Source organism: Entelurus aequoreus, linkage group LG05, assembly GCF_033978785.1.
Source record: "Entelurus aequoreus isolate RoL-2023_Sb linkage group LG05, RoL_Eaeq_v1.1, whole genome shotgun sequence".
NCBI classification, from domain to species: Eukaryota; Metazoa; Chordata; class Actinopteri; order Syngnathiformes; family Syngnathidae; genus Entelurus; species Entelurus aequoreus.
The window spans coordinates 33,222,247-33,247,246 of NC_084735.1; the positions used below are offsets into that span (position 1 = coordinate 33,222,247).

The 25,000-nt window shown below is 39.1% G+C and overlaps 1 protein-coding gene across 4 annotated transcripts in view; it reads right to left on the reverse strand.

The window, feature by feature from the left end:
• The window catches only part of mink1 (misshapen-like kinase 1), an 80,044-nt gene that overhangs the window by 931 nt on the left and 54,113 nt on the right, over nt 1–25,000 (reverse strand). The window contains exons 8-32 of one of the 4 annotated variants that reach the window (XM_062047861.1): nt 23,284–23,362; nt 22,487–22,662; nt 22,335–22,404; nt 21,668–21,878; nt 21,024–21,134; nt 20,395–20,481; nt 15,968–16,144; nt 15,701–15,871; nt 15,243–15,509; nt 15,022–15,101; nt 14,772–14,875; nt 14,595–14,686; nt 13,282–13,305; nt 12,819–12,970; nt 12,637–12,754; nt 10,505–10,621; nt 10,015–10,126; nt 9,790–9,939; nt 8,832–8,975; nt 3,093–3,227; nt 2,894–2,994; nt 2,662–2,811; nt 2,332–2,491; nt 434–573; nt 1–360 (exon numbers count right to left, since the gene is read on the reverse strand). The exon at nt 1–360 is cut by the window's left edge and continues 931 nt beyond it. In XM_062047861.1, coding sequence (XP_061903845.1) covers nt 277–360; nt 434–573; nt 2,332–2,491; nt 2,662–2,811; nt 2,894–2,994; nt 3,093–3,227; nt 8,832–8,975; nt 9,790–9,939; nt 10,015–10,126; nt 10,505–10,621; nt 12,637–12,754; nt 12,819–12,970; nt 13,282–13,305; nt 14,595–14,686; nt 14,772–14,875; nt 15,022–15,101; nt 15,243–15,509; nt 15,701–15,871; nt 15,968–16,144; nt 20,395–20,481; nt 21,024–21,134; nt 21,668–21,878; nt 22,335–22,404; nt 22,487–22,662; nt 23,284–23,362 — 3,212 coding nt within the window. In that variant the 3' untranslated portion in view covers nt 1–276. Of the gene's footprint in view, nt 361–433; nt 574–2,331; nt 2,492–2,661; nt 2,812–2,893; nt 2,995–3,092; nt 3,228–8,831; nt 8,976–9,789; nt 10,127–10,504; nt 10,622–12,636; nt 12,755–12,818; nt 12,971–13,281; nt 13,306–14,594; nt 14,687–14,771; nt 14,876–15,021; nt 15,102–15,242; nt 15,510–15,700; nt 15,872–15,967; nt 16,145–20,394; nt 20,482–21,023; nt 21,135–21,667; nt 21,879–22,334; nt 22,405–22,486; nt 22,663–23,283; nt 23,363–25,000 lie in introns of all 4 variants that reach the window. The other 3 variants (XM_062047859.1, XM_062047862.1, XM_062047865.1) reach the window with 3 other exon arrangements.

Here is a 25,000-nt window from a genome sequence, read left to right on the forward strand (position 1 = left end):
TGTTACATTGAGCACACCAAGTAAAGGAAGTCAAGACAAGAAGAATATATGCAGTAGAAAGCAATTAAATGCTATAAACTGGAAATCAGCGATTTTTCTATGGAGGTACACAGAGAAATGTTATTGTGGGCTCCAGTGTAGCCTGGAGTCTTTATCAGAAAACATGCGCATTTATCAGTGCGTATGCAAATGAGCGAGAACTAGCATGAGAGAATGTTGGATAGACTTCCATCACCAAACCCTGCTGCGTTCACAAAGAGCAGAGCAGCTGTTCCTTCACCAGTTCATGATGCAGTTTCTGTTTAAGGTCATGAAGTACACCTGGCTGCTGCCTCCCGACCGTACGGAGGCGAAGAACACCTGAGGACACAGTGCGAGATGAAGGTCAGCTTTAGTTGCAGAGTTGACGGTTTATTGTGTTCCCAATGCTTGCCTTGTCGTTCCTCTCGCAAAGGAACTTGAGCCTCTGAGCTCTCTTGTGCATGAAGACGCCGTCCAGGTGGCCAGTTTCCACAGAACGGATTTCAATGGCTTTTTCTCCCCAGCCCATGATCTGATTGGAGCAAATGTGAGCTGAAGGGGAAAACAACAACTTATTGGCAAGGTAATGCAACTTGTAAAGTAAATTCTTTAAGAAGTGTCAAACTATCCAGTTTATTGCGATTACTCAATTAGTCATATTTAGCGTGCTGTTTTTTCTTTGTTTGCGTTAATCTAATTTTTAATATCTGACGTTATTGTCTCTGTATGTCTGCGGCTGCAACTGTGAGTTTCCTCTCCCTCTTCATGTGCTTGACTTGTTGGGAGTGGAAAACAACATTGATTGGCTGTCATTGTGTTTGGGCTTGTTTAGCAACAGCTGATTGGCTCTCATTGTAGTTGGGTGGGCAAATAGAAGAGTAGTGGAATCTTCGCTTTTCGCCTGTTATGCTTTTTGACCCCACTTCTCATAGAGTTGTTGGTCCAATAAATGTGAGTATGATATTCCTTCTTTGTTGGAAGGAGATTTGTTTACCACAGTCGCACCACAGCTAATGTTATTATTTTTATTATTTCATCTTTTTTTGTTAAATGCGACAATGCACATTAATAAATAATATATAACATGTACTGTAAATGTGCCAGATTGTAGCAATAAGCAAATTTCCATCTGCAGTCCCCGACAGGTTGATAGCATATACAAGCGATATGTTAGCAATTTAGAAAGACATAGAATTAGCCCTTCACCAAACTAAACTGGAGGAGAACATCCTGTGCCTGAGCACCCTATATAAGCATATGCAACTCAGAGCCTATGAAAAGTACCTGGCCAATTTATTTTGTGATGAACAATAATACAGTGGAACCTCTACTTACGAACCCCCATTTGCGAACTTTTCGGTTTACAAACTATTAGATTGAGCCAAGTATACCTCTGTTTGTGAACGCTTCATTCATTCATTTTGTGTCCCGCTGGCAGGCATTTTATGCTTGCTTATATTGAAGAGTTCGAGGAAGCCGGCTTTGTACCACAGCAAGTTTTTAATTTCTGGAAAAAGATGCCAAAGCTGGTTTGTATCACAGCGGAGGAGAAGGCCCTTCCAAGAGCACACACTCATGGAATCCTCCCCCCCGACCTTCTCCCCCCTGTCTACTCTTTTCTCTAGTCAGCTACTCATTTGACGATGACTTTGAAAGTGGATTTTACTTTTTAAAATGTTTATTATTGTAGCAATATGTTTTTATAGTTAATGATTTTTATTTTTTTTTCGATCGTTTGTGAGGGCACCAAAGGGCCTTCTGTGTGCGGGTGTTGAAAGAAAAGCGCAGAGGACAGCAGCTTGTGATTTTGACTTGTTATTAATTGGAAAGTTATTCCATCACCCCCTTGATATGTTTGTTTGATATACAGTACTGTATAGCTCTTCATATTGTGTTTTAAGTGTACAAAACTGTTGTATTTATTTTTTATTATCAGAAGCAGACGAAAAGCAGTTCAACAAAAAGATTCAATATTCAATACATGCATACTTTTGTATACCTCAAAGTGTTATTACTGTTTTTTGATGTGTTAACTTCAGCTTTTTTTATGAACCGGATGTTTTATGTAAATGGCTAAGAATGCATCTATTTAATGTCTATTAAAACAAATTACTTTATAAAGACACTTTTTTTGTTCAAACCCTGGCTTAATAATAATGTAAAGAATATATGGACATACCTCAAGTTGAGGGCTTTTCTTATATTTTTTTAGTAAAATGAAAAAAAATGATTTACAGTTCATAATTAATTAATTGCTTCTTTTTTTTAAAATTGCTTCACAGCACAAATTATTTTCACTTTGGCCCATACCAACAGATGTCGGCATTTCACCCCACTGCAGGACCACGTCCTTAATGATGCGCCCGTACGTGTTGACATAGACCCCCTCATCCTCGTAGCACAACAGCATCTCCATGCCATCTGAACTTGGCAGGAACACAATAGCGTGCGGTGTTATGTGGCTCTGTATCTGTTTGATAAAACAAAAAAGTATGTTCTTAACCGCATCAAAAAACCTTGCAAAAGAGATTTCATGTCAATGGGGCAAAACCTGGATTGAAAAAAAAAGGATATATGAAAAAAATTTAACTGGAGACCAAAGTGGATTTGGGTCAGGGTTAAGACAGCTGCACGACTTACATGAACTGGGATGTAAATGTCATAGTTGTTCCCAGAGTCCACATCGATGGCGTGGAAGCCAGCACAAGAACCGTAGATGACCTTTAACCTTTGACCCTCCTCGACAGTCAGGTCGACAAGGACAGGCCTGTGTGGCAGGTCTGCAAAAGACTGGTTTACAATAAAAGAGGAGGTGCAAAGGTAAATACAAGTGAGAAGACAATCATCTTGGACTACTGGTTGCTTGGACTACCTTGAAGGCCATGAATTTGTGATAAGGTTTGGGTGCCCAAGCATACACTTCCACTGCATTCTTCAAAGCAATCACAAGGAACTTTATCCTCTCGTATTTTACTAGACATAACAACCACAAGGACATGTGACTTAGGATACTCACATCAATAATTCACTGTGCCAAATGCATTTACGAGAATACCAAATCTGTCACTCACCGACTTTGTAGTGCACGCAGCCTTCCATCTCCCCCACTGTGGTCCAGCCTTGCTTCTTCTCTACTTCAGGGTCATTGTGGAGGATCTTGTTCCTCAGCCAGGCCAGGTAGTAGACACGGACCTTGTTTTTCTTGCCTTAATGAAAGGTACAGAAAGAGATGGCTTTCAGGGAGAGACTTAATGCTGTATTTCAATATTTGAATTAGGGCTGGGCGAAACGGCCTTTTTTTAATATCTCGATATTTTTAGGCCATATCGCGATACACGATATATATCTCGATATTTTGCCTTAGCCTTGAATGAACACTTGATACATATAATCACAGCAGTATGATGATTCTATGTGTTTACATTAAAACATTCTTGTTCATACTGCATTAATATATGCTCATTTTAAACTTTCATGCAGAGAGGGAAATCACAACTAAGTCAATTTAGCAAAACTGTATTAATTAAACAGTTATTAATCAGTGGCACAAACATTCATGTAATTTCCAAAACAGAAAGTGCAAGATTGTCAGAGACATTTTAAAACAAGCTATAAGTGCACTTTTGTGCATGATGACACACAAGATATTTCAATAAGTGTCACATAAAAATGAGCTGCATATCAAATAGTATATGTCCTACGGTGTTGATGTGGAAATAGTTGCTTCGGCATTTAGTTGGTGTGGCACCGAACGGAGATGTTGACATGATGTAAAGACATATTCCCGTTTGAAGCCAAACCACCGTCAGACGATGGACCCTGTGCTGTTTTTCTTGGGAATTAATTCTTCCTCCATTTGTTACCAGATTTGCACATTCTTTCTCTCGTATTACCACTCAGACCACACCGTTAGCTGTTAGCATCACAGCTAACGTTACCATGTCGCTACTAGGGATGTGCGTATCGATCCTGTGGTATCGATATATCGATACTCACACGCTACTCATTTGGCATCATTTTTCTGAAAAAAGTATCGATATAAACCAAAAAACGGCGTGTGGGGGGTGCAAGCATCACTTTCAGATGTTTTTGATGACTTACTTAACTTACTATGTGCTGGGACACCCCTGTACCTGGCAGAGTATAGAGCTGGCCCAGTCACGTGACAGGAGACAGCGAATGAGCGTCGTCAACGTGCAACACACACACAGCCAGCCGACAGCGATGCAGCCAGGCATATCCAGTGTTGTCCATTTGTTGACTTAAAACAGGCATTGTTTTTTTTTTTTTTAGTAATGTTTACTGAATATTTTTGTGTGGAGTGTGCATGTTCTCCCCGTGACTGCGTGGGTTCCCTCCGGGTACTCCGGCTTCCACCCACCTCCAAAGACATGCACCTGGGGATAGGTTGATTGGCAACACTAAATTGGCCCTAGTGTGTGAATGTTGTCTATCTGTGTTGGCCCTGCGATGAGGTGGCGACTTGTCCAGGGTGTACCCCGCCTTCCGCCCGATTGTAGCTGAGATAGGCTCCAGCGCCCCCCGCGACCCCGAAGGGAATAAGCGGTAGAAAATGGATGGATGTTTAAATGATTATCCTAAATTCAAATAATTTCCACACAGGGGAATTTACTGTTAGTTGAAAATTGCTTGAGTATTTAAAACAAGATAAGAAAGAGATACAATTTGGAGATTCTTCATCTTTGCATTACAGTTTTATTTTTTTCCAAGAAAATCTTGAATATATGATTGAATGTGATTTTGGTTTTAATCTGTGACATGATTTCTTACATTTCGAAAACATTAGCCTATTTCATATTTCATTAATTGCTAATTATATCACAAACTTTAAAAAATAACTGCAGCTTCTTGCAATTCGGATTTGACTGTTAATTGGAAAGCCCTAATATTTAATTATTATTATATATAATATATAGTTCTTATTATATATAATATTTAATTTATTTTTCATATTTATGTTATTTATTTTAATTGTACTTTTATTATATATTGACCATAATAAATGTGGTATAAATGGTCTGTATTTGTCTTGTGATTTGTCTTAAATAATAACAATAGTAATAATATTTTTGACTGACAAAAAATTGCCAATAAGAAATTATTGGTATCGGTATCGGTATCGATGAAAATGCAAGAAAAAGTATCGGTATCGTATCGAATCCTAAAAGTGTGGTATCGCCCATCCCTAGTCGCTACCTCTCGCTTTGTGGGAGCGTGTGACGTTGCTCACGTGACAGTATATGATGTATGTAAGAAGGTGCGCTTGTTTCAAAGTCTCTGTGAGAAGGAGAAACAAGAAAGAGTGAGAAACGCATGCAGTTTAATGCCCCGCAGCTAAAAGCAACTGAGTTAGAACGTATACTCGGATATCACGATAGTCATTTTCTATATCGCACAGAGACAAACCCGTGATATATCGAGTATATCTATATATCGCCCAGCCCTAATTTGAATGTACAGTTGACCGTCAGAACTCAAACATAATTCAAGCCACAGACTGTTAGACCTTTTAATGATTTCCCCCATTAAAATCAAGGGAAATAGACGTAATTAGTTCCAAGGTTGAAACTTGCAACATTATAACATGTTTAAATACTGTTATTAGAGTAACACAAAAAGTAAAGTTATGTTAGAACAAGGGCTATCAAAAATAACTAGCCATGTGATTAGTCACAAAACATTGCATTAATCATGCATATACGGTAGGGCTGGGTGATATATCGAGTTTGTAAGATGTATCGATATATTTTTAAACAAGATCTGAATTGAGAAAATATCGTAATATCGATATAATTTATTTCATGTTAAAATGACCAAACACCGCTTATTTGTTGTGTTCCTTGTTCTCCCCCGCTTCCCACTCCCTCTCAACACTCCAGGGGCTATTAAACCCCTGCCCTTCCTCTTTCCAAGACGTGCTTGCACTATAAGAACATTCTTGATTGGTTGGTTGTTTACCATGAAGAGTCACCATTGGTTGAGATAAAGGCAAAACATTAGGGACAGGTCAAACAGAGGCAAGATAGGGCGGGTCATGGAACCAGGAAGGGAAACCACAACAGACACGCACATCCCAAATGACGACGAGTGAGTCGTAGAAGAGAAGAGGTAATATTCAAGCGGGCGATTTATATATTAAAAAAAACTAGTGGAAGATGGAAGAGGGATTCTTTTCTTTAGATTTTTCTTTTAGCAATGTAGACAACGTCCAGGAAACCCACAATACGTCTACTTGGCCACATTTGGACAAATGTATTTTTGAGTTGTTTACCACGTAAGCCGAAAATCAAAACTGTTCTCGGGTTGCGAAGCCAGACATATTTCGCACGAGAAATGCTGCCAAAAATGTATGCCAAAGTGAGGAATTAAGTAAAGTCACTTACTTGGCGCTGACCAGAACCGTACGTGTGTGACAGTCCATTACATCGTCGACTAGGAATTAAAAAGTGCCTGCCTGCAAATGTATTTTTTTTAATCTGAGTTTGATACATTTTGTATTATTTGCACAGCTATGTTATTTATTTTACGTAGAAAGAATATTTTTCTATTTTATTTATGTTATGTCATTCTGTGCTACTTAAACCATTTATTTTCTGTGCTGGTAATACCCATCTTGACTAATTGGGTTAATAAAAGTGCCACTGACAGTTTACAGTACAGTTGTCATTCAGTTCAATTTCGGTGAATCTCGCTCAAAAATGAATATCTTTATATGTATACTTTCACCGGAAAATATACTGAGATATATATCGAATATCGCGATATACTTTTTCGTCCATATCGCCCAGCCTAATATACGGTTCACAGATTATTTTATTTATTTTCACTACATTTGGTTACCTGATAGGCGGACGGGTTGTTACACGTTCAGTGATCAGGACAATGCATACGTCAGTACAAAGATAATGAGGAGACGACGACCCCTGCGTTCGCTGGCATAATTCACTTGATAATAAACCCTGACTGAACTTTTGATAAAAGGTTACCAAGTTTTTAAAATAAAATACAATTGTATTTGTGTCAAAATATTGTGCTCTTTTTTATGTTAATTAAAAGTATGCAAACGAACAATAACCTGTAACTAATCAAAATGAATTTAAATTTAAATTCAAAAGTGTGATTATTCTGATTAAAAATAATTAATAATTAACTGCACTGGTTAGAACCTATGCCAAAATAAACTATGGAAGCTAAAATGTAAATGCCTTTGATGCTTTCTATTAGCTCCTCATGATTAATTTGAAGGGTTTACTGAAGGGCTGTGAATCTTTGGGTGTCCCACGATTCGATTCAATATTGATTCTTGGGGTCACGATTCGATTCAAAATCGATTTTTTTTTTCAATTCAACACGATTCTCGATTCAAAAACGATTTTTTCCTGATTCAAAACGATTCTCTATTCATTCAATACATAGGATTTCAGCAGGATCCACCCCAGTCTGCTGACATGCAAGCAGAGTAGCAGATTTTTGTAAAAAGCTTTTATAATTGTAAAGGACAATGTTTTATCAACTGATTGCAATAATGTAAATTTGTTTTAACTATTAAATTAACCAAAAATATGACTTATTTTATCTTTGTGATAATATTGGACACAGTGTGTTGTCAAGCTTATGAGATGCGATGCAAGCGTAAGCCACTGTGACACTATTGTTCTTTTTTTTTTTTTTTTATAAATGTCTAATGATAATGTCAATGAGGGATTTTTAATCACTGCTATGTTGAAATTGTAAGTAATATTGATACTGTTGATAATATTCATTTTTGTTTCACTACTTTTGGTTTGTTCTGTGTCGTGTTTGTGTCTCCTCTCAATTGCTCTGTTTATTGCAGTTCTGAGTGTTGCTGGGTCGGGTTTGGTTTTGGAATTGGATTGCATTGCTTTTGGTATTGCTGTGTATTGTTTTGTTGGATTGATTAATAAAAAAATAAATAAAAATAAAAAAAAAATAAAAAATAAATAAATAAAAATAAAAATCGATTTTTTTAAAAATGGGACTCGATTCTGAATCACACAACGTGAGGAACGCGATTCGAATTCGAATCGATTTTTTCCCACACCCCTAGTTTACTGGCAAAAAAACTATTCAATTTGTTGCTTTGTTGAATATGCTTTATTTTACTTATTCATTCTGTTGCATTCTAGATTTTAGCATGAAATTTTGACCATATACATTGAAATTTTAGGTTTAATCCCAGATGTTCCACTCTAGTCCAAAGACGATTTAAATTTAATAATAATAATAATAATAATAATAATAATATCTACGAAGCAGTTTAAAAAGACACTTTAAACCAAAAACAAATTAATAAAAATACACAAAAGGAAAAGAGATTGCAGGATTAGGAAATTGATTAGTCAAGTACTAAAAGCAGTTTTGAAGAGGTAGATTTTTCACAATCTTTTGAAGGTTGTAAGACATTTCTGACATGTGAGGATTAAAAAGAAAAGCAAGCCCCAGAAGGAGAGAGCAGCAATCATTTTAAGGAGACAGAACGGTTTTGAGGCGCTTGTGACACGCTTTAGTCAAAATACGCCAAGGTAATCAAGAATTAGAGCACACCTAAAATGCTCACAAACAGCCCTGTTCAGAGCAGTCGGTTTAGAATGTCATGTCTTGTGCTTAATAATAATGAGCCTTGCACATCCAGTCCTTCCTTGCACAAGCACTCAAGACTACCAATGCAAAAAGTGAGGGGTTGATGGGGTAATAGTGCGTCCCCTAAGTAACACTGAAAACATTTGCGATAGACAGTAGCAGACATGATAACAAGTAGCAGTATTGACCTGAAATGGTGATAAGCAGGTTAAGGCCCTCCAGAACGTCCATCTGTTGGAACCTGCGAGAGTTGATGAGTGGATAGACTTTGCCCTGTCCGCTGCGGTCAAGCAACTTCAGACCATTCTCTGTGCCCACCAACAGGTTAACACCTGGGGAAAAAATCTAATTAGCACTTGTCCTGTTGATGGGGTAAAAAGAGCATGAGGATACAGCCATCTCTCAGGTATGAAGGGTAACTGATTGTTTTGATGGGAATTTTATACAATAGCCTTTACAGTTTCTAGACGCCAGCAAAGAATATCAACGCTACCATGGCAGCATTTTTAAAGCAACAATTAGTTGAGTTCCAACCCAATTTCATCCATAGATGACTATATAAACATGACATCATTATCAGTCATCACCAAGAGACATGCTGCTTATGCTAAATAGCTTTTGAAAAAGGTCAGAAGAGCTAAAATTGATTTGAATAAAAACACTTTGATAATACACGCAGATGCTCTTTGTTCTTTCATTAAGTTATCTATGTCCGAGGAACACCAGCGACCACAGACCTACATATCCGGTCACATGTTGTAGTTTTTGTCATAGATTTATGTATACCGGTATATCATTTTCACTACCATTTGTCCTTCAACATTTGCAAAAAACTCTTGTAGATGTACTACCAGTCTGTGGTTGCCAGTGTTCTGTACACTGCTGCTGGAATTTTTATTTTCCTGAGGGAACTCTCCTGAAGGAATCAATAAAGTACTATCTATCTATCTATCTATCTATCTATCTATCTATCTATCTATCTATCTATCTATCTATCTATCTATCTATCTATCTATCTATCTATCTATCTAAAAGTAAAATGATTTCCTCTGCACATCCGAATAACTGTATTGATGCAGCAACAATTTTATTTGCAATAATGCATACATTTTTCATTCTTGGCATATGTTGTATTGTAGTACTTACCCCAAAGCGCAGCACACAGGATCTCAGAGTTAAACCTCTTCTTGTACTTGCGTATCTCAGGTGTGTCATTGGGAGGGCGTGTGTTGGTGGGATTTACATTCACCATGGAACCTTTCCTCACCTCCATCTTTAGCTGCTCAAATCGTGAGCCTAAAACATGAAAGGACCCATGGTATTCTTTAAACTGAAAGTGTTGAGACAAACTTAGATAAGCTTCTGACTCACTGCTAACAGAGATGTTATCCACGGTACCTCCTGGTGTCTGGTACATTCCAAGATCCACAAATGTAGTGAAGGAGGACTTGCCAGGTGCCTTGACCAAGCATCTGGACTGATACTGGTGGGTGACACAACATAGACGAGTGCTACAAAGCTGTTTAATTTATTACATTGTCTGTAAGGATTATAGCTTTTAAGCATGATATATGTTTTAGTCTTTACATTTTCAACATGCTCAGAGATTTATCTACATAGATGTGAATGCAAATAGAGTTGAGATGGGGTTAAAACCACTGTGCAAAATAACATTAAAAATAGAGAATGTGAAACAACAAAGGCAGTACATTGAGCTTCAAGATGCAAGAGTGCATGTACATTGACAAATCCTGAATCCTGAAATTCTACTGCCTATGTAATGGCGGGATGCCATGCAGTATATGGAGCTCAAAAACCCCCACTAAGTATTTAGGGCTGATATATTTGGCATCGCTCTTACATCATACACAGAGTCCTTCCCAGGGGAACAGTGTGTGGTGGAATCAGTGGGGGAGTGAGAGGGCTGCACCACATCTGGCAAGTTAGTGTATCCATTGTGGCTCCGCTTCTCTGGGGTCTATCATGTACAAGAAAAGAACACAGATTCCAGCATTTTAAGTACATACAGTAACTTAAAGGCTAAATGGTTTTCATTACTTAATGGAGACATACCGTATTTTTCGGACTATAAGTCGCAGTTTTTTTCATAGTTTGGCCGGGAGTGCGACTTATACTCAGGAGCGACTTAAGTGTGAAATTATTAACACATTACCATAAAATATCAAATAATATTATTTAGCTCATTCACATAAGAGACTACACGTATAAGATTTCATCGGATTTAGCGATTAGGAGTGACAGATTGTTTGGTAAACGTATAGCATATTCTATATGTTATAGTTATTTGAATGACTCTTACCATAATATGTTACGTTAACATACCAGGCACGTTCTCAGTTGGTTATTTATGCGTCATATAACGTACACTTATTCAGCCTGTTGTTCACTATTCTTTATTTATTTTAAATTGCCTTTCAAATGTTGGGTTTTATCAAATACATTTCCCCCAAACATGCGACTTATACTCCAGTGCGACTTATGTTTTTTTCCTACATTATTATGCATTTTCGGCCGGTGCAACTTATACTCCGGAGCGACTTATACTCCGGAGCGACTTATACTCAGAAAAATACAGTATTACCCCCTACAAAAAATACCAGATGTAGGAAATGTGTATTTAACATGATTACCTGTAAATTGCAGAAACTTATTTTATTGTGTTGGGGACTGCCGGCTTTTTCTACACGAGGGCTGTCAAACGGCTTAAAAAATGTAATTGCGATAATCGCATTTGGTTCATAGTTAACTCAAAATTAATTGTGATTAATTGCATCTACTGTAGATTGAATTTTTCATAATTAATAAGTGTACCCTAGACAGATCATTTTCAAGTTTTAACACCATGAACGGAAAATTAATTTGCTTGAATTAAATTTTTATAAACATTATGCTTTTTTTAAACAGTTCATCACAAAAATGATAAACACCATTTAGTGACAATAAATACAATAAAATACACCATTTAATGACAATAAAAAATGCTGCTTTATTGACATGAGCTAGACAGCTGCTTTCTTGTCTTGGAGCTCGTGAAAGTTAATTATAGATTTTAAATCATGCCCTTTCACCTGGATAGTAAAATGATGAGGACATAAACTGAGAAGTTATTATGAATGTGCCTGTAACTACATCTACATACTGTCTTTACAGCGTGTATATAAAACATTGATGGAAGTGTTTGGAAGTTTTTTAAGCGCTATAGGCAGAATAGATCGACTCTGTTGGGCTCCAATGTAAGCAGACTTTTGCTCGCACTTATTTACTAGACAGTGCATAAAAAAAACAAACATGTGTGCTTGTCTTGCATAAGGATTGTGAATGATAGTCAAAATTCCAAAAATGGCAGTTTTCCTTTAACTGGCTTATCAATTATTTTTTTGTATTTATTGATGTTGAAAAGATGAGCGTTATAGAAAAATGTGAAAGTGTATTTAAATTGACCAGCATTGTCTGTCTGTGTTGGTCCTGCGATAAGGTGTACCTAGTCTTCCGCTCAAATGCAGCTGGGATAGGCTACCAATCGAGCCACATCGCACTAAGATAACACAAGGTGGATTTACATTTAGTTAGTGTGTGAATGTGAGTGTGAATGTTGTCTGTCTCTCTGTGTTGGCCCTGCGATGAGGTGGCGACTTGTCTAGGGTGTACCCCGCCTACAGCCCGAATGCAGCTGAGATGGGCTCCAGCACCCTCCGCGACCTCGTAAGGGACAAGCGGTAGAAAATGGATGGATGGATAGGCATATGTTATTGTGATCATTTGATGTAAATCAGTGGCTTTCTTAGTTTGAATGATCAACGTGTATAAGTAAGAGTTACCTGAATGTAACATGGCCCATTTGGTTTACATGCAACAAGTAGACCAGGTGAACTTGCCTGTCTAGTTTGTAATAGTGTTTGATTTGAATTCCAATGACTTTTTTCATTTAGGTCACAGTGCATTTGCGCTTCATTACACATACACATGACTCACCCTCTGCACCAACATTGTATGATCTCCATAACCCCCAGCCTGCTCTACTTCTCCCTCCTCGCCCTCGTCTTCATGAACCACCATGGTGTTGACAGAATCAGTGTCCGCGTCCCTTTGACTAAAACAAAAAGGAGGCAATGATCAAGTAGCAGTTTTATTTTCAAGAATGACAATAATATTACCGATCAGTTGGGCTCTCCTCCTCTTCGACTCCCTCCCCGCTTTCGCTCTCCTCACTGCTCTCACTGCTTTCCGAGGAGGAGGAGTAGTCATTAGCCTTGACAGGGGGCCTCGGCTGCTCCTCAGCACGCTCTTTGGCAAAGAGGCCATGGTCCTGCATTCATACACCATCATTCATTTATGTGGGCTAATGATTCAAACTAAACTTATTTGAAACAAAATCAAGGACAACTTAAAATACACAGACACAAAGGTAGGGGGGGTTGGTGTAGAAATAGTAAAAGAAAATGTGTATAAAAAGTAACAGAAAAAAATACTTGACGACCACTTTTTACATGACCACACAGTAACAAACTACCTTTATGCAAGACATAACTGCATGCAACGCCATCTCTGTTTCCTACAAGTGAATGCAGATGCAAAGTCAAGCATAAACACTGAACATCCATACACCGCAGTACTGACCTCTCCTATTGCTCTCTTGTAACTCTACAATTGAGGAAATGTCAATATGTATTTAGGAAGAGTAGAAGCATGAAGGGAGACAACAGTGTCAATGTTAGCAAATTTAGGGATCCAACGATTAACCAGTTTCCGATTAACTGTGATTAAAAACATCACTGTTATTTCATCGCAAAGGGTCCACTATACCGTGTGTTTCAGTTTTGCTGGTACGTTATTTTTTGGCACAACCTGCACGGCACAAAAACAAGGAAACACCAGGTGCTTACACGCACCTATCGAGAGCAATGCTAGTATGCTGCATTAGCTTAAAAATGACAGTAGGACAAAGCAGCAAACTTTTCCCACCCCCCAAAAAAGATAAAGTCGGCAGTGCGGGAACATTTTGGGTACCTAAAAATTACCAAGGAGTCATTGAAGACGATGGTTCACCCATTTGCAAAACCCGACAAAAGAAAGTTGTGGATACAGGCTCTAAAACGTTCAATAGAGATTGTTTTGCCTTGTACGTGTTGAATAGGTCAGGGGTCCCCAAACTACGGCCAGCGGGAAGTCACAATAAAAAAATAAAATAAAATATATATATATATTTTTTTTAATCTGTCCTTTCTAATCCATTTTCTACCGCTTGTTACTCTCTGTGTCTCCTAGCCGCTCAGGCAAATCATATTGTCTAAAAATGCATCACATTTTTTTTACCCAATGCGGCCCCAGAGTCAAAAAGTTTGGGGACCCCTGCTATAGGTATTATAAGTAAATATAGACTAAAACACTAACAAAACATCAGGAGTTTGTAGAATAACAGCACTTTACCAAGGGATCTAACTTTGTTCATTCCAGTTATTAATACAGCATAAAATAGATTATTGCAAATTAATAAATAGTAGATGACAATAACACTTGAGTTTATTGCCCCAGTGAATAACATTGGGAAATCAGGAAAATAAATCTTAACTTTATTTTTATAATAAAATCATTAATTTCAATTTTGTACTGTCATATTTAATTACTGTTATTTACACAAGTAATAAATAACATTAAAATCTTTAAGGAATGTGATTTTAAATGTTTTGTTGTGAAATTAATCAATGCATAATAATCATGATATCGTGAAACTGTGATTATTACTCAGACTACAAATTTACAGTCAAAATCTATAATCGTTGCATCCCTAAGCAAACTGTATGTTACTATTCTTGATGTGTTAAAACTGACTACATGCATGCTAGTTTATCTAATTGACAAATCTACAAAGCAGAGCCATTGAATGATGTAAGAACTTGTTTTATAAGTAGTAAATGGGGTCAGTCACTTACAGCTGGACGCCCTGGCCGGGAAGAAGTCCGAGACTCCCCTGGCTTATGACGACTATCACGAGACAGAATAGGAGAATCCATTTTGGAGGTGCCTGAAAATAATAATGGTGTTCATGTAGTAGTTTTGAGAAGGAATTGATGTTGGAGAAGAAGCAATCGTTTACAACAGGAACTCACTGAGAATGCGATGCCTTTCTAACGAGCCTGTCTGTGGCAGATTAGATATGATGGCCATACTGTCTCCTCTCTCCCAGCGATCGTTCCGGCTGAGATCTGGATTACTGCCACAAATAGTCTCACATCAGTATAAAGTTAAAATTTTAACTGGGAAACTCCCATTAAACTCCCAGGTTTTCTTGCTGAATAACACTTGTGTGAATGGTTGCATCAGTATTTACGAAACGAGAACTAAGTATCATTTGAATACCTGGCTCTAACTGGATGCCTAATTCCAGAGGTCAGGTTGGTGTTGAGAGCTGTGGCAATTGATGCTGTTCTCTGGGGAATCTGTTGATTAAAGAGCTACATACAGTAATATATTCTGCATCGTATAACACTTACTAGATATCCCTTGCAAAAGGGCTGAATTAGGTGCATCTTTTCTTCTTTTATATTTGTTATTTTGCTAAATGAATCATTCTAGCTCACCTTGGGTGGAAGTTCCACATCTGGCAAGCGGATCCAGGGCCCACGCTCTTCTCTGATTTGGTGTATTTGTGGTGCAGGGGTCTCAGATGTGGGGTCTGAGTTCTGACGCACTAGCTCTCGGGAGTGGATGGGTCGTGGTGTAGGGGCGAGGGAGGGATCCTGGGTGGGGAATGCAGACATGGTCTTAGTGGGCTGGTCACAGAGAGACTGGGAGCGTGGGACAGGGGCAGCATAAGGTTTTAGTGGAACCAAATGAGCCATCTGGAACTGGAGGAGGTCAGCAGGTAAGTAGAGCAGGCCCAGAAAGAAGACCAATCCAAGATAGAAGCCGGCGTAGGAAAGGAGGTTGAATGCAAAGTATTTAAAAAAAGAAAGAGGGAAACATTTTTATAAAAGCAAAGGTAAGAATTTCAGCGTCAAGTAGATTCAAAAGAAAGCTTTATATTGCCATTACCCACCTTGCCCTGCCCCCCTTGTGGTTCAACAGGTCTCTGCATTGGGGGCGTCTGAGCAGACTGGACAACTCCAGACTGGCTGATTGAGTCTGAGCGTGACTGGATGGCAGTGTCAGAGACAGTGGTACAGATTTTGGGAGAGCCTTGTCGGTTGAGCTTACTTCGCTCCTCTACCTGGATTTTGAAAAAGAGTGGAAGGATTTAAAAAAAGGGTAAGCGACATATAGCAGGTTGAGTTGTGTGTGTTAATAGTGTTTAACACAGATCTACCTCTCGGGCCCATGTGGGTTTGTTGTTGGCCTCCAGGTTTTTGTTATAGTGGTAGAGCTGGGGCTTCTTTTCCTGCTGCTGTTGCTGCAGTGACACTAGATAAGCATGCTCCTGTTGCAACTGTCTCTGCAGCCGCTCTGACTGACGCTGCTCCTCCAGCTGCTTGCGCTTATACTCCTGAGCAAAGAAAAACACTGTAGTCACGAAGGTGCTCAACACAGATAACATCACTCCATCAAAGAAGCATATACAAGTTTTAGCTCAACAACTCAGACCACATTCATTTTATTGTCTCCTATGTATGTGACTATCAAAATATGGGAGTCATTTACCAGCACACAATGAAAAAAATATTGATTCGTTTCTGCGGCTTCACATTTCATGTAGTGTAATAACCTAGTGTAACTGTAAGTCAGTCAACCTATTGGTTTTTAATTCAGTTATGAACTACATGCATCACTGTGGCGCTTAATGCTTTCTTCTTTCTACAAGACACAGGAAAGGAGAAAGAATAAAAATAAATTCAACCATGAGTCACTAAGCTGATTTGCGTTCGCATCATATCATAAGCACAACTATTGTTTTGTTGACATCTATGAGCGTCTTATGTCCATGATGATGTCCTATGTCCCAGAAGACAAACAGGATGAAAAATACAAAGCATTTTATCCCTAAAAGATGGTGCTTAATGCATACAACCCTTGGGGAAAAACATGGAATCATTAGTCTTGGAAGATGTTCAGTTTAATTTTGTAGGAGAAAAAGCAGACAACAGACATGACACAAAACTATAGTAATTTCAAATATCAGCTTTCTGGGTTTAAGTACCACTAAAAGAAATCAAGAAAATAAACTAACAGTTTTATTTTTTAGATCAAGCAGAAAGAAAACATTATGGAATCACTCAATTGGAAGAAAAAAACAAACAAACAACACACCACAAGTACTTTGTTGCACCACCTCTGGCCTTATATATTATAGCTTTTATAACAGCTTGCAGTCTCTGAGGCATATACTTAAAGAGTGACAAACAGTACTGTTCATCAATCTTACTCCAATATTCTGACTGCTGTTAGATGAGCTTTACAGGTGCAGACGAAACTGAAACTTACAGAACTACTTCCATTTGGAGCCTTCCGTTCTGTCCTGAGGGACAAACAGCGAGAGACGTTTGCACAGTGCCTGTGTTTTTAAAGATGTAAATCTCTGTTGTTTTACACTTCTCTTATGTATTTTAAAATGTATGTCTTAATGTATTTATTTTGAAACTGCTCTGTGACATGTGCTGTTGACCTCTTGGCCAGGTCACCCTTGTGAAAGAGATCTTGATCTCAATGGGTTTTCTTATCTGGTTAAATAAAGGTTCTAAGGTTGTCCATTTTCTTCAATTTCCACCAATGATTTTCACCTGGTGGTGAATCGGCTCCGATGGTGGGGGAGGATGCCGGACAGACCTTGCAGGTTCAAACAAACAGTGAGGGTCTGCTGGGAACATCTGGCAGAGTCTCAAGTCAGAGGGAGTTTCAAGTCACACCTCCGGGAGAATTTCGAACATGTTACGAGGGAGGCGCTGGATATTGAGTGCGAGTGGACCATGTTCCCTTGTCTCTATTGTCAAGGCAGCCGATCGGAGCTGTGGCCGCAAAGTGGTAAATGCCTGCTTTGGCGGTAATCCCACAACCCGCTGGTGGACACCAACGGTGAGAGAATTCATCGAGCTGAAGAAGGAGTCCTATCGGGTCCTTCTGGCTCTTCGGACTCCGGAGGCAGCGGACAGGTACCGACAGGCCCAAGCGGGGTGCGGCTTTGGCAGTTGCAGAGGCAAAAACTCAGACATGGGAGGAGTTCGGAGAAGCCATGGATAACGACTTCCGGACAGCTTCGAAGCGATTCTGGACCACTATCCGCCGCCTCAGGAGGGGTACCAGTGCACTGTCAACACCGTGTATAGTGGGGACGGTCTGCTGCTGACGTCGACTGGGGATGTTGTGGATCAGTGGAAGGAATACTTCGAAGACCTCCTCAATCCCACCTACACGTCTTCCAATGAGAAAGCAGTGCCTGCAGACTCTGCGGTGGGCTTTCCTATTTCTGGGGCTGAGGTTGTTAAGAAGCTCCTCTGTGGCTGGGCCCCGGGGGTGGATGAGATCCGCCCGGGGTTCCTTAAGGCTCTGGATGCTATGGGGCTGTCGTGGTTGACAAGACTCTGCAGCATTGCGTGGACATTGGGGGCTGGCCTCTGGAATGGCAGACTGGAGCGGTGGTTCCTCTATTTAAAAAGGGGAACCGGAGGGTGTGTTCCAATTATCGGGGGATCACACTCCTTAGCATTCCCGGTAAAGTCTATTCAGGTGTATTGGAGAGGAGGCTACGTCGGACAGTCGAACCTCGGATTCGGGAGGAGCGGTGTGGTTTTCGTCCTGGTTGTGGAACTGTGGACCAACTCTATACTCTCGCCAGGATCCTTGAGGGTGCATGGCAGATTGCCCAACCAGTCTGCATGTGTTTTGTGGACCTGGAGAAGGTATTCGACCTTGTCCCTCGGGAAGTCCTTTGAAGAGTGCTCAGAGTATGGGGCATTGCCGGCAGTAAGTCGGACCCGTTGCCGAAAGGCAAAGCTTTCAATTTACCGGTCGATCGATGCCTCTATACCCACCTGTGGTCATGAGCTTTAGGTTATGAAAGGACAAGATCACGGGTACAAGCGGCCGAAATGAGTTTCCTTTGTTGGGTGGCGGGGCTCTCCCTTAGAGATAGGGTGAGAAGCTCTGTCATTCGGGAGGAGCACAGAGTAAAGCTGCTGTAAACAAGGAGGAGCCAGATAATGTTGGTCGGGCATCTGGGTACCCGGCATGCCTCGGACCAGTAGGAGACCACGGGGAAGACCCAGGACACGGTTGAGAGACTGTCTCCCAGCTGGCCTGGGAACGCCTTGAGAACCCCCGGGAAGACCTGGACGAAGTAGCTGGGGAGAGGAGAGTCTGGGCTTTTCTGCTTAGGCTGCTTCCCCCGTGACCCGACTTCAGATAAGCGGAGGAAGATGGATGGAGAATCGGACTATTGTAGGCCATGACATTGACCTTATGAATCTTTCTTCAAGGAAAGTGTGTACAGTTTTTGCTCTGTGACTCTATGGTCATCCTGAAAAATATCATCCCCAAACATCCTTTCGATTGATGAAATAAAGTAAGTGGCCAAAATATCAGTATAAACTTGTGCATTTATTGACAATGTAATGACAGCCATCTGCCCAGTGCCGATACCTAACATGCATCTGCATATTATTAATGACTGTAGAAATGTGCATGTTTTCTTTAGGCAGTCGTCTTCATAAATCTTACTGGAACGGCACCAAACAAAAGTTCCAACATCATCACCTTGCCCAATGCAGATTTGCAATTCACCACTAAACATGACATTCATCCAGTCATCCATTACCCACGATTTCTTTTCCTTCGCCTACAGTAGCCTTGTTTTTTTCTGTTTTAATGTTTATGACAGCTTTCATTTAGCTTTTCTGTATTTAAATGTAGTTACTTTTAGGCGGTTTCTTACAGTTCGGTCATAGATTTTGAATTTGTTCTTTTCCTGTGCATTTTCTGTTTTCAATACATATTTTTTTAAGTCATCTGTCTTGAAGCTTTGATGTTGTCCTTGATCTACCTAGTATGCTTGCCTTTTACAATATTTCCATGTTGTTTGTACCTAGTCCAAATTTTAGACACAGCTGACTGTAAACAATCAACAACATATGCAACATTGTGTGATGTTTTATCTTCTAGAAGAAGTTTCATAATCCTCTCCTTTGTTTCAATTGACATATATTGTGTTGTAGCCATGATTCATGTCAATCCACCTGATGCAACAGCTCTCCAAGATGCGAACACTCCTTTTTAATTGCAGACTAAAGATTAAATATGTTCAGGTGTTATCTTTGGAAATGAGAATTTACAGGGTGATTCTATAATTGTCTTCACAGAATTGAGTGATTCTATTTTTTATTCACTTTGCTTTTTACAGACTACTACAATTTATAATATTGATTTCTTTAGGTGTTTCTTAAAGCCAGAAAATAGCCATTTAAAATGACTATAGGTTTGTGTCATGTCTCTTATCCTCATTTTTTCAACAAAATTAAACAACTGAATGAACATCCTCCAAATCTGTTGATTCCTTTTTTCAGGGGTTGTAGAACCATATAAGTGAACCATTTGGAAGCCATATTATTTTGAAACCACCAGTGTGACATACTGTATTATTCCCCCATAGCCCCATGATGTATTTTTGACATACACTATATCAGTTTATGAACCTGAAGTACTAATTTTCAATTTTGTATTCCTGTTACTTCACTATTGTAAGTGCTGCTAAGTCAGTCTCCTTTCAAGCGGTGTTAAAGAAGAGATCCAAAAGTAAGGACTTGTTACCATAAGCAGTGCCTGCTCCTGAAGCAGCTGCTGCTGAAGGATTTCTAGCTGCCGCTGTTCCTCCTCTAACTTATGCCTGATAAACTCCTGAGGAGAGGTGAAGAGGCAGGGAGAATAGAAATAAAGGTGTGAGAGGAGGAATCAAATGTGAGAGGGGGAGAGGATGTGATCAGAACAGTTATGTAATGCTGATACAGTAAACTGCAGAAACAACATGATTACTGTAAGAAGTCAACAATTTTAACAGACTTTTCTTTTTTTTTTTTAAATAGGAAAAACATGCTGAATTGTGTTTTTTGGAATTTAATCAAGAAGGATCCAAGTAAGCATTCGATATCTGATCTGCAATGAAGGAAAATACTCAATTATTGGAAGAATCATGTACTATAGCAGTAATAAGTGATTCTGATAAGACACCAGACTGTTTCAGAGAGGAAACAGGAAATGAAGAAGGACATGGAGAGCTCACCCACAGAAAACTCATCTCTGAATAAATACACTAATTTAGACCCTTGCTGCTATGGCAACCTACTCATGGAATTTCACCACTTGCACAGCGCTGCTCTTCGACACACCCACATTTCACCCCAATTGGTTGATTGGAGCCATTCTCCCCAGTGGTTGGTTACCTGCTCTCTTTCAGCCAACCTCCTATCTTCCTCCCGTCTCATATCGTCGAGTCTACGATGGGGACCTTTTTCTTGCTGCTGCCTCACCATCTCTCTCTCCTTTCTCTGTTGCTGGGAGAGAAGGAAAGACAAAAAAAGAAAAAGAAATGAGCACAGGGGCAACATTTGCACAGGAGATTTTATAATGGATATTCAGTTTATGAGTGGAACCTTCTTAATTTTTGTTCTAAGTTGAGAAAGTAAAATCATTGCTAAACAGAACAGACATACTCAACTACACACATGCAGGCGCACACACTGACAGAAGACAATACTAACATGCACATACAGAAACACACACCGCATTTATAATCTTACAAATTCCGCTGACATTCTTGACAGACATTAAAACAACAAGGAGTGCACTTTGAGGGGAAATGAGATGTTGCGAACTACTGAGCATTGAAAACATTAGCAGTGCAATCAAACTGCAGTAAATGCTTTGGCAGCACCACACTGATTTGAACAGTAAACTGTTTAAATTCAAAATGTGGATTTCACTTTCTGTTGTCAGTTTTTCAATATTAAACAATGCTCCAGAGGCTATTTTTACTCCTTAAATTGCTAATTAATTCTTAAAAACGTTCAATGTCTGTGGACACTACCTCTTCCAGTCGTCGACGCTGCTCTTTTTGCTCCTCAATGCGTTTCTGCCTGTCATGCAGAAGTTGCCTCTTGTGTTCCTCTGGGTCCCTGCGTTGAGCGGCCAGTTGTGCCTGTTGCCTCTTGTGGGCCTCCGATCTTTCCTTGTTCTCCTGCTGGAGACGCTGGAAGTCCCGGCGCAGGGTGGACTCCCCAGGCACATTGAGGATTGAGCTGGTGATCGGATGGGTTTTTTTTTTTTAAAGGAGAAAAACAAGAATTTATTCACACACACAAATATGATTGTAAAATAATGACAAATTTGACATTCCTTCAAAGACGTAGTGCTACATAGTAGTCTTTTTGAAAAAAATAGGCAATAACCAATCACTAGTGCAGTAAATGATAAGAAATGGTTCTACACATGCACAAAGTGAACGGGGCCATTATTTTCTCTGAAATAACTCATCCTTGAAGAGCAGTTGGAATCAACTATGTAGAGCCCTGAGACCAATTCCAGATCTTGTGTCAGCACATTTTTTAAAAGGGTAATATGATGCGGCTTTTTCTAAATTTTTGGGGTCTTTATTGGCAAATGGTATGTTTTGACATGAATAACAAAACAATTTTCTGGAACTCACATAAACAGTTTTACTCAGTCAAAAAAAAAAAAGAGGGAAAAAACATTACCTTGATTCTCTGTCATCGCTACGATTTTCATCCTCTTCATCACTACCACTATATTCATACTCGGTCTCTTCTGTGATTAAAATTAATACAAAGGTCAGCCAAAACATGACGACACATTGTAACACAAATTAATACAGATCACATTTACTCACCTTTCTCTCCCCTTTTTTTGCGTGTCCGATCAATGTGGTCTTTGAGCTGAATCCTGACCTGCCGCTCGGTAGGCTGGTCCCTGATGAAGGAGTGCTTGAGCAGTTGCTCTGTGGATGGTCGGCTGGTGTATGTCTTCACAAGGCAGGCCTCAATAAAGTCAATAAATTTCTTGGACCTGATGGGAGGAGGGACGCTTGTGAGTGAGATAATTAAAGTCGAAAATAATACTAACTTCTGTTGTGTCAGAAAATCCCCTTGAAATTCGAGACCCCCCCAAAATGTGCTTAACAATTATGACATTCAATTTAACATACAAATATTTTTTGTTGAGGGGTTAAGATTTTATTATGGCACAAACATGCTGTTGGGACGCTGTGGAAAGGTTTGTGGCAAGAAAAAAAAAAGATCAGCATGTTTGCAACCATTTTAATTACAATTCAACTTGCTGTCAAAGTTCAAAACAAGCAGTGTTTATGTATTTCCCTTTTTAATTCAATCTACTCTTCATTGTTACTAAATGTTAGGGCAACTTCCCCTTTAATTTCCCCTTGCCTGTTGAATGAGGCAAAACGAGTTTTAAGCTTTTGTGAGGTTGAGAGGTATTACAAGGTGCTGTTTTCAGCAGTTAAGTGAGAAATACTGACATTTATTTTTAAACCTATTGGTAACATATGCTAGTCATTTGTGGTGTTCTTATGTTTTTTTGTTAACAAAATTGTGTTGACCGCTGCAAACTGCACCTTTAAATCTTAAACAAAATGTTATATGAAAATTTAAGAAATGTTATTAAACTCACCACTTCTTTGATTTGAGTTTAGGAGGGGGATTCCTGGGAATCAGGAAGAGGGCTCTCATTGGATGCATGTCACACAGTGCTACAGAAGAAAAAACATTTTTTTTACATATTAGTAGATACTTTACAACATAATGCTATTTGCAGGGGAAAGTGGGACAAGGCCATTGTGTATCATCAACTATGACAAATACATTTTCATATATTTCTCCACACAGTGGCTTCAAAAAACACCGGTAATCAATGCAACAATTCTTCTTATCATCAACCATCGGTACTGCTGCTGTTATCCAATCTTTACCAGTGCCTCTGGCTTATTGTTGCACTGAATGTAAGAGAAAGGACTGTGAGTCATGTTCTTCCCAGCGTAGGTAGGTTGCTATACCTGACTGGCTAGCTTTTGAGTTTCACAGTAAATAGGCTTTTGGACATAAGCAGCATGGTGTAGAAAACCAAAGACAAAAGGAAACATTGTTTATGCCATGTTGAAGCTCTACATGTTGAGTGTATGTTTAAACAAAATTAGAAAAAATTGTTTTAGTTTTGAAAAAACTGCAGTCATTGACAACATATAGGCAATATGTAAACATCACAAAACTCCAAAAAACCGCACAAGTTATAAAGATAATTTTGCTGGAGGAACATTATCAACAAATGCTGTTGAGATGATGTGTCCCACAAGAGTGAAAGTTTGAACAAATACTAACTTCTGATAACAGAATTCCTCATGTGTATCTATAGTTTCTAGAAAAAGATGGTAGTTACTTGTTAAAACAGGAATGTCCAAACTTTTTCCAGCGAGGGCCGCATAATCAAAAAAATTGGCAACGCTCTATTTTTTCTTATTTGTTTTGTGTAATGTTCTAATCCAGTATTAGTTTATTTTGTTTCTAAAATGTGGCGCGGGCAAATGAAAAATCAAGTTGCGGTCTACACTTTGGGCACCCCTGCGTTTAAAAAATGGTGCCTCAATGTTTGGAGACATGCAGTCTCTAAAATGGCACTTATTTATAATGAACATTTTCTTCGGAATTAAGATTACACATTTTCTAAACAAAAATACGGGATGGTCATTCAGTCTTGCATAACTGTCAACATTTCTATATTGTTTCCTTCTTTCCTGGTGACTGACTGTTTACGTATTAATCTCATATTTAAACATAAATGAAAGAAAAAAGTATCTACTATATCGCACAGCTTTTGGTCTGCTTGCTGTGACTCGTGATATCAGGGCTTCAAAATAAAAACAGGCTTTTAAAACACATTTACACAATAATAGGTGGGTTGCAATCACTTGATCTAGATGCACATCCAGGCAATTCCAGATTTCAGGAGATGGTCTAAGCCCTATTAAGCTGTTTATTTACCTTAATCAGTGCATATTCAGGCTTATTTTGAGAGGTTTAGAGGCAAATCTGAAAGTGATCATGAAAAAAATATTTTAAATGGGGATAGAGTAGATTTTCACACTCTTATCACCATGACGTTACTGCTCGCTACAACCTCACTTCATATAACACAAGGATTTAAAGAAGAAAAGATTGGAGGCACATCATGTATTCCCATCTGGAGGGTCCACAAATTAAGCATTAATCTGTGAAAGACAAAGTTGGACTTATTCGTGCATCGGTAGGTAACGTATTTGATTGACATAACGAGTGCTGTGATCATGACACTAATGAGAAAAAGGATCGATACGTTTTTTTTAAGTTGATTTCCT